Source organism: Conger conger, chromosome 13, assembly GCF_963514075.1.
Source record: "Conger conger chromosome 13, fConCon1.1, whole genome shotgun sequence".
In the NCBI taxonomy this organism is placed as follows: domain Eukaryota; kingdom Metazoa; phylum Chordata; class Actinopteri; order Anguilliformes; family Congridae; genus Conger; species Conger conger.
In genome coordinates, this window is record NC_083772.1 from 7,018,140 (window position 1) to 7,028,511 (window position 10,372).

Here is a 10,372-nt window from a genome sequence, read left to right on the forward strand (position 1 = left end):
GCCGTGGTCTCCTCACAGGCAGACTCCCAGCTGAAGCTTTGAGCACTTTCTTTTGCACACCTTTCCTACCAAAGGGGGGTGGCAAAATAAACTGGTAGTTTATAGCAGCCACTTAGATTTGCATGTAGCAGCAAATAAGTAGGTACTGTAAGTAGGTACTGTAGAGTTAAATCCGACACCTGTTATAACTCGTAAACATTCATTGCTTCTTTCTACACCTACTGAACCATCGTAAAGTATTGCATGTAGAAACTACAGTGTAATCTTTACAAGTATATTGCCACACCCCAGTGTGCCTTACTCCACCTCTTCCCCAAGCAAGACAAGACCACTTGTGAGCTTACCACATCATTTAGAAATGAGACCACCTCTCCATTTCCTTCCTGATGACACAGCCATAAGGTTAAGCTTGGATACAGAAAGCTGCCCTAATTTGAAAATGCCCCCACATATTTCAGATGACAACCCTCATCAGCAACCTGACTGTAGGGACTAGAACAATTGGTCAGTCTGAACAAGACTTCCAAAAAGGCTACAGCCTCTCCATCCTAGACCCCTACATCATCTGAACATTTTCATGGCTGGGTCATTCCTGTTGGTGCTCCACCTTCTGGACACCATCCAATAACTAACAAAACACCTGAACTAACAAAACGACTAACCCTTTCACCAAGGTTTCTCATGTTTTGTGACAATGTATTCACTGTTCGACCTTAGTGTTTCACATTGTTTGTATCATGTGTTTTAGACCAGTTTAGTTAATTGTTGATAAATGCCTGGATGTTTGTCAGTCAATTGTGAACTGTGTTACCGACCCAATGTACTTGACCTGTGGACTGTGAACTGACTTTTGTGCTCTCGAGGAACACTGGCTTCAGCCGCATCCTGAGACCACAGGGGGGATGTAGGGACTACAACTTCCACATTCCCACAGGAGAATTCTGCGACGTCCACCACGAATGACGTCTAACTTGGTTCAGCCAATCCCGTAATGGCGGGAGCAATAAACGGTCCCGTATAAGAGCAAGACACATTCTTGGGATGGCTCTTCTGCTTTTTCTGCCTCTTCTGCTTGTTCTCTTCGACGCACCCTTTTTGGCCAGTCGCTTCAGCTCATCTGCTCCGAGACTCGGACAGAGGCTGAATGCTGCACAGCGCACTACCAGGCCTACGGACACACCCAGTTACCTCGCGGTAACTACGTGGCCTATAGTGAGTGGAAATTGTTGTACGCGGAACGCTACATCAGTTTACCCCAATAAAGCCCAACAACGAAACAGCAACGAACTTTTACACCTGGAAAAGGACCAGCGGATCAGACGACAACGCGCTGCTAAGACGGGAACACCCCAGCCTGCGCATCTCTCCCGGACACCATTCACAGCACCATCGCCGCTTCTACAAGGACAGCATGTCTTTTGGATCCAGCAATGCGTATGGACTCAGTAAGAAAACAAACATTCAGGCATAGCCAGTGTTTAGTTTAGTCTTAACTGTTTTTGTGAATCTGTGTTTCAATATTTACCATCCAACCATTGTAATGTGTTTGGTTAGCTACATATATATGTACGTGAATTGATTCGCCGTCTTTTGCGCATATATAGAGTAAAACTATGCAAGTAGTCCCTTCTCACAGCTAACTCTAACTCATTACCACACCCAGAACTCTAGCGACACGCGCGCTTGCGCGCGCCACACACACGCACACACACATACCAAACTAAATTTCCTTACTAACTTCCCGTTAGTTTATCTGTTATGTGTTTGTATGTTTGTTTAATAAATATATTTTATTAAACCCCGGTGTCCGTTTTGGAATCGCATAGACATGAGAGCCGAGTTAAAGCAGTCTTTCGAAGAACTTCCAACCTTCAGGTTATCGGTATGTTCAATCATTAATATTGGTTATTTTAATTAATTGAAATACTATATTTGTGGTTGGATATTTCTGATAACAGTAATTTTATGAGACTGATTACTTTTCGCAGTTATACTGCAACACAACGTTTAACTGGCGCCCCGGTTTCGTAGAGAGTAAAATCCCTGCGTTATTTGGCGGCCCGTGCAAGGACCCTACATAATTTGGAGTCCCGTGCGAGGACCCCTACACAATGTAATGTTGAAGCAGAAACCACACAAACACAATTTACACAGACCTCCAACAACATTGATTTTTGAATGCTTCAGTTTTGTCTAAATAGGTTTATTTACAGATGAGCAAAAGCAAAAAAGAAAAAATGAAGTACAAATGAATTTATGCCATGATTGAGTCGCATACAGAACCATTTGTACATATGGTTTATGGCTTTGTGTCACAGCCCCTGTTTAGAGAGCAACATCTAAGCACGTTTTAGTGACATACTCATTTTTAAAAGTACCAAGAGTTATTTTTATTAGTAGATGCTTTGACACAATGAGCTCATAACACATCCACTTTTGTAGCAGGGGGATTGCTGTTGTGTACTACAGTAAACTTATGGTGCTACTGAGGATTTGTGATTATTTATACATATGTCCATATTCACATAACTAATAATGTTACAGCTGAAAATACTCTGCATGTATAGGCTTTTGTACAATAATTCCACTGCATTTAATAATATTTAAGAATTTATTTTTTATTGCAATAATAAATATTACATTGGGGAGCACAGCATTTGTCTCATAAGTAACGTAGTTGAACATTATTTCACTGAATTAACATTTCAGTTAATCTGAGAATACACAAATTCATGACATAACATTTCTTTAAAATGTGATTTATAACCACAGCTTTCAGAGGAATGGAGTGCAAACAAATATATTATCAAGATGACAGGATTTCTCTCCAGGCACTGAGCGCTTTGATGACACACCTCTCAAACACTGGCACAGTTCTGCTTATTTTGATATTTTCAGCCGAGGAAATGGTGAAAACTGTCATGGTACAAAAATGGATTTCCCATTCGGCATCAATTTTACATCATTGGCAATTAAAGGAGCAGAGCATCAGTCTCACAGATGAAGCGGTCGGACAAATGGCAGCCTGTGTCAATCCATTCATTCTCACCACGGTAAGTAACTGCACAGTCTGCGGGTGTGTATGCGCTCCTGTCTAGATAGTAAAGATTATCTGGTTCTCCACTCTTCCAGTTGCTGTAATCGAGTCAGAGAGACTGAATGAGACACAGAAGCTCTGCTTCTCTCCTGTTTCCTACAGAGACACAGTGACTCCTGCACATTCTCTGTCTATTACAGGCTATGATAGTGCACTGTTTGACACTGCAGACTCTGAATAAATCAAGCAGAGTTTAGAGAGTGAAAATGTATCCTGTTTGAAGATTATTCTGAATTGCACTGTAAACATTCAATTCATCCCCATCATACAAACATACATTACAGATGAAGACGGGTAAAGTTCACATATTCACAATAAATAATGAACAGAAATATATGCACAGCATGAACACAAATCAAGGACCAACTATCAGCAGAGGAACATTCATATTTCTGATCTGTTCGGAAGTTGTTTCAAATTACACAGCTTTGTGTCTGTCTGCATATTTATGCCCAGTACTGTGTGTGCAAGGAATCTTACTTTTTCTGCAGGAGGGTTCCATCCACCCAGAGCCAGGTGCCCTCTGTTTCTAAGTCACTCAGTCCAATCCAGTAATAATCTCGTATGTATTTGTTGATGAACTCCTGAACACAGACACACAATGACTCTCACTGCTCACTCTGCTGACAGAGACACTGAGAGACACACAGTCCTGTAAGATTTAACTAATTGTAAGACAATTTTATACTGGTCACAAACCTATTCCCTGTCCCCACAACTATCTCCTGTCCCCACACCATTTGACCCCACAATAAAGTACACACACTTTTCTGATCCTCTGAGTCCATTTACAACTTAACTGAACTCGAAGCCCTTGTCCATTAGAACCAGCTCATTGGCCAATTTGAATGCAAACATCTGGAGGTGATTGGTCAGAAAGGTTGGTTTAGTTTAAAATAAGTTGATTTTGTTAACGATTGGGTGTTAGATACTGAGCAGCAGCAGGAGCCACACCACACTGATAAACAAACTTCACTCAAAGTAATCATCCTGAATATTGTTCAGATTGTAAGAAGCAACATGATATCCATCCATCCATCCATTATCTGAACCCGCTTATCCTGATCAGGGTCGCAGGGGGGCTGGAGCCTATCCCAGCATACATTGGGCGAAAGGCAGGAATACACCCTGGACAGGTCGCCAGTCTATCGCAGGGCACACACACCATTCACTCACACACTCATACCTACGGGCAATTTAGACTCTCCAATCAGCCTAACGTGCATGTCTTTGGACTGTGGGAGGAAACCGGAGTACCCGGAGGAAACCCACGCAGACACGGGGAGAACATGCAAACTCCGCACAGAGAGGCCCCGGCCGACGGGGATTCGAACCCAGGACCTCCTTGCTGCGAGGCGGCAGTGCTACCCACTGCACCATCCGTGCCGCCGCAACATGATATGAGAATCACAATTGTCTTTAAGAAGGCTGTAGTATGTAGAAGTATGAATTTATGTCAAATTTCTCTCCCCTACCCACTCACTGCCTCATCCGTTCACTCTTTCAGAGAAGCTTACCTGCTCCTCGTCACTCTCTATAATCACCAGGTCAGCTCCCTGTCTTACGCAGTCTCTGCGACTGCTCATCCAGCTCTTCCCCTCAGTGGAGAAGTAGTAACACTTGGAAGAAAACTGCTCCCAGCCCTGTGGACAGGGCTTGCAGAGTCTCTCTGTACATGAAGAACAGGCAACAGTTTCTGTGAATTATCTTTACACTGAGCAACAGAATGAAAGTAAAAGACTAAAAGCTCTTCTGCAGATAACCGACAGAGGGACACCACTCACTCTGTGAATTGTCTCTGGGACAGTACTGCTCCATAAAGGGGAGTTTCTTGAATACTGCTCTCTGTAGCCGGTCCTTGTCCCTGTTCAAGGTGCTGCTATTGGCTCTGAGCTCCTCCTGGCCTCTCTCCAGCATTGAATATTTCTGAAACAGGCTTGTATCTAATATACAAAGGGAAAATGTATTCCTTAGAAACAAATCTGTGAATTTTACCATATTTCACCACTGTTCACTATGATACAGACAACTGCCTCATATATCTTTACAGTAAATTAGCTGAGACTTTTTATCCAAAGTGACTTACAGTTGATTAGACAAAGCAGAGCACAATCTGCCCTGGAGCAATGTGGGGTTAATAACCTAGCCCAAGGACCCAACAGCTGTGCCAATCTTATTGCGGCTACACTGGGGCTTGAACCACCAACCTTCCAGGTCCCAGTCATGTGCCATAGCCAGTAGGTTACTGGCTGCCCCATGTTGACCAATGTATTAATTTACAATATGTTGTTACAAAAAAAGAGAAGCCATTTATGTACACAGTGTTAGAACATTATGGACAATGTTTTTGTTTATTTAGGCTCTGTAATGATATTTCTGTATATATTTAACAATGGGCATTTCAGGATGCAGAATTTCAATGACATTTATGTCAATCACACTGACAAACAATGTAGTCATACACATTGTGGTGGCCCGACCAGGGATCGGTACACCACTGGGGTGGAACGGCCCGTGCGCCGGCGCCAAGAGTTGGGGATGCTGATTCAATCTGAATATTTTCCCCTGTCCTATCTAAGTGAACGGCACCTTGGAGAGAGACCGGGAGGAGAATCAGCACCATGGCCAGCAACCCCCGGGGCGAGACGGGTGCGGCCGCATTCCGCACGTGAATGAACAATTTGAATTAAACAGGAACAGCTGACACGAGTGCGGAACGGAGAGACGGCGTCTACAAAAGGAGCCGAAAAACGCAACCCGGGGCTCATGACGGAGGAGGAGAGATCCGGAGCCAGAGCGCACGCATAGGCTGACGAAACCTGGACGAAGCTAACCTACTGCGAGAGAGCCCATGCACGCGGAGGAAACCCCCACGGACGAACCCTCAAAAGTCTCGGATTCACGTGAGCCGACAATTAAAACCACGCGCTCGCTGACCTCTCTCTCTCTCTCTCTGAGCCTAGACGGCATCAAAGGCGGGCGACTAGGCGAGGAAGGACGGCGTCAGCGGCCAGGGCACCGCCGGGACAGAGCGAACCAACGGCGGATTCAAGGCGGACGAACGCGGCTAATTGAATACCGGTTTCTTTAGAAGTTTTTCCCAACAGTGGCGTTCCTAATTTTTTGGAAACTTATATTTTTTAGTTTCTTTTCTTTTATGGTTTTGTGCACAAAAAGAAAGCACGTGTCGGTGCTGGATTTGTGAAGTGCCCTGAAGGCACGTGGGGAAAATAAAAAAGTATTTTCACCCATTTCACTCTCTCTCTCTACCAGCGGGTCGCCACAACATTTAAAAACAAAATATGATAAACATTGATCACGGCATCAACATCTTATTTTAGATCCTCAATAATAACACCTCTGAAATTTGGATGAACATAAAGCACCTTGTATTATTTCCAAGGCATTCTGCCTGGGTGAAAAAAATGGTTTTCATCAGGGTCATAAAAAATAGGTGGCAGACAGTATATACAGTCACTGAGCACTTTATTATGAACACCTACTTGTGCCATTATCAAATCAACCAATTGTGTGGCAGCTGTACAATGCAAAAGCAGATATAGGTCAGGAACTTCAGTTATAATCACATCACCCATCAGACTGGGGAAACAATGTGGTCTACGTGTCTTTGACCAGAGCAGAAGACCAATAAGTCTAAATAATTTGTCTAATAAATACATAAAGTGCTCTCTAAGTGTATATGCCAAACCTTTCCACACAAAGAAAGTGATAGATGCACATACTATTCTATAGCAGGAGCTAGTGTTTATATGCATTGGTCATTCATTTGCTTTGTTCTGGCTGATTTAAAAAAGGCTTTTAATCTTTTTTTAAATCCTGAAACCCTCTCCAGGATCTACAGTAAATTGCCTAAAAATGGCATTGTACCAGGATTAGAATAAAGTGACACAGACAGTGTGAGATACTCACAGAGGACACCCAGGACTATTGTGGCAGCCAATAAGAGAGCACACAGCAGCCCCAGACACACTGCAGCCAGCCTGTAGGGATGGGGGCTTTGTTCCCTTTCCTCTGTGGCCACAAGAAAAACAGCAGAATAAAACAATCCTGTCATCCATTGTGATTTATGTCTGAAAATAATGAGGCCTACACTGTCAATTTTACACCGTTTATTTTCACTGAAGAGAGAATATTAATTTGCCTTTCGTAAACTGTACCATAGCCCTGAAAATGGACTCAAGCACAAAGTCTCTGTTCCTCTATTCTGGGACATCAACAGCAGCTTCTTAATAGACTGCAGAAGAGTTTCATTCGTAGCCTGATAGCACCACCAATCGTAGACATTTTGAGACCATTTCAATTTCGGTTATGCCGTTCATCACATTTTGCGACAAATCTCTTCAAGCGTTCTTACCTGTGTGCTGAGCTCTTGAGCTGTTGAGTGTGGTGTGGCCCAGAGTGCTGTATACATCTTGTTGTGTGGAGGCCAGTTCAGTGTATATACCCTCTGAATCTTTGGAGACTGTAGATGTTGCCATTGCTGAAAACTGCTGCTAATGGTCTTTCTTGCTTGCTTTTTTATATTATGTGTCACTGTGGTCAGTTGTACAAGAGGAAGTGTGATTGAAAGTTTTCCGTCATCGCCTGGTTCAGCTGCAGTTACCTTATTTCAATGGTATCATGAAATGATAATGGGAGGGAAATGTAAGGGTAATTTTCTTCATTGATTCTTAATTGTGTGGTAACAAAGACAATCACATGATTACAAATTGCCTTTTAGTGATAATCCTTATTACTATTCGACCACTTGCTGAATTAACTGCTTAATATGAGTCTTTCTCTGTCTCTCTCCCAGTAGAAAGACAGCCTTTGACCTTAATGTCTCTGCTTCTCAGCTTGCACATTCTGGTCTTACAGCAAGATCGACAAGGGGTATTCAGAAGACAAAATACTGATAAATGTTCATGGCCAGCTTTGTCTTTTTGTTTTGGTAAAGCGCCCCCTTCTGTAAAAGTGTGTATAAGACTCGTACTGTGTCTGATTCAAATCAGAAAGCCGGTAAGCTTTCTCACCTTCATTTCTTTGCAAATAAATACGAAAGTTAATTCATGTATAGCTATCGTTGGTTTTACTGGGATCTGTTTCATCAGACGATGCTCACATGTGAAATGCTAAAAAGGGAATTTTTTCCCTAACAATGGTGACCTGCACAACTCTCTCAGAAAGCAGAAGGGCTTCATGGGGTTTCTCATCTGCCAATATGTCCGGCGTGTGGATGTGCGTTGATGTGATATCAATTAACACTGACAGTCAGACATTACTTCAAGTCAAGAAGTGTCGTAACCTTTCGTTCATTCGTTCATAGAGCAGCCTCTTTTACCAATCAGAAAACAGTGTTTAACCACAAATGTACTGACGGTTCTCTTTTTCAAACATGTAACCAATAAACATGGGGTTAGGTAATTACAGTATCAATATGCAAGTACTTGCAAATTGGGCTGTAGTTAGACACTTTTTTTGGTGGTTGAACTTGAGTGAGAAATTAATTCAAGAATTTAGAAAATGGTGTTCACTGAATGCTTTTTTTTGTCAAAGAAATGCAAAAATCATCCGGAATGATTCAAAACTCATTCAATGGTCCACATTGTCGGGCTGTTGTGCCTGTGAATAGATAAATAAATAAGCATATAGTAGAATTGGAGGAAGACCTTTCATATATAGATTTGACATGTAGTCCCTGGATCCTGATCAGCCAGTGGGGGTCGCTAGAGAGCAATGAAGTCACAAGGTGGGCAGGTCAGACGAAACCAAAAGGGAAGGTTGGCGAACTGCCTTTTATTTACAAAAATGTAACAAAACTTCCTCAAATAAAAACAAGGCCAATCTTGCAAACCAACATGTTATAATGAGACCATGAAGAAGAATTTCTAATATACCCTTACAAAAATACTTCCGCAGCAGTGTCCATGAACCAGCTTCCCAAATGGCCCTGCTCGTCCTACAGACCTGGAAACAGGCCTCGTATATTGCCCAGGGATTAGGGAAAGGGCCACAGCTATGGTGCTTACAATGACTCACAGCTGTGGCCATACCTGCCTGTAGTCACTGTCCAAATACTCACAGACTGCACATGATATGCTCAGAAAAGCCATTATACAGATAAAGGAAAAAACAAGATGTTGAAAGTGTAGTTCTCATGAGATTACAGCTGGTCTCATTATTTAGATTTATAATCACAAAACACTCGTATTTGTAATACTCATCAGCTGACTCATCACTGGGGAAAGAACCTCTGTGCGTGTCTGATCCATCCCTGCAATCGTTTCCTGATATATCAAGGCATCCGCCATCCATCCCCTATGCCACCACAAATCTGTACTTCTCTCCTTCTCCTCTACATTATCCAGCCATTTGTCTTCTTCTTTCTTTCTGCATCCATCTTGAATAAAATCATTCCAAAGATGGAATTGAAATTCCCTCAACACCTGTTCACCTATTCAATATCCAATTCACAATCAGAACCACAATCTGCATCAACTTCAATCAGCACTTTGTTTCTTTGCACATTTGGCAGATGCTCTTATCCAGAACGACATAGAAAAAGGTTCATACCCATAAACAGAGATAAGTGTGCTGAAAAACCCTAGAGGGAAATACAGTTTCAAGTGCTCAGAATACAACAGATGCAAGGACTTGGGCCTGGTAGATTACAGCAGTTGTGACCGAGAAGTGCACGTGTGGAGAGGGGGGGACCTCCTGGGGTGGCTGAACGGAGAGGTCTGGCAGTGTGCAGGTGATCTAAACAAATGTCCCTATAGTATTTCATGATAAATGACTGATTTGAACCAATGAGTTTGGAAATGCAAGATTTTGTCATAGATATGAATGACATTGTTTTGAACCGGTGAATAGGCTGTGTTAAATGTGCTGAGTAGCACCAAAGTGATTGGAAAAAAACTGTAACAACGATAACCTTCCTTCCTAAGATTAGTTTTCCCGTTTTTTCATGATTTGTGCCTCTCTTGAACTTTTGTTTCATGTTTATTCTTTATCACACTCAAGGCTTTCCTGCCTTTCATACTGAGCCACAAGATGGCGCTGTTACCTATCAGTTCCTGAGTAGAAAAGCAAAAATGACTAATTCTAAAAATGATAACAAAGTGACTCTTCTTCCTTTATAAGCATTCACAATTTTAAATGAATAACATTGCAGATTAGTGTGCTCCTGAAATGAGTCCAGAGGAAATGTGGCAAAGTAGTGCTGATTTTGTCATATTGTTAAATAATACAAACCAGTAAGTAATTCAGAACCAT

General features: G+C 42.3%; 1 protein-coding gene across 1 annotated transcript; it reads right to left on the reverse strand.

Annotated features, from left to right (window-relative positions):
- Positions 1–2,171: 2,171 nt before the first annotated feature.
- LOC133108133 (CD209 antigen-like protein A) lies at positions 2,172–7,596 on the reverse strand. Its single transcript, XM_061217565.1, has 4 exons — positions 7,473–7,596; positions 4,615–4,766; positions 3,578–3,681; positions 2,172–3,135 (listed from the first exon to the last, which is right to left on the reverse strand). Exons 1-4 carry the CDS (start codon positions 7,594–7,596, stop codon positions 2,973–2,975), a joined length of 543 nt encoding a protein of 180 aa, XP_061073549.1. The 3' UTR covers positions 2,172–2,972.
- Positions 7,597–10,372: the final 2,776 nt, after the last annotated feature.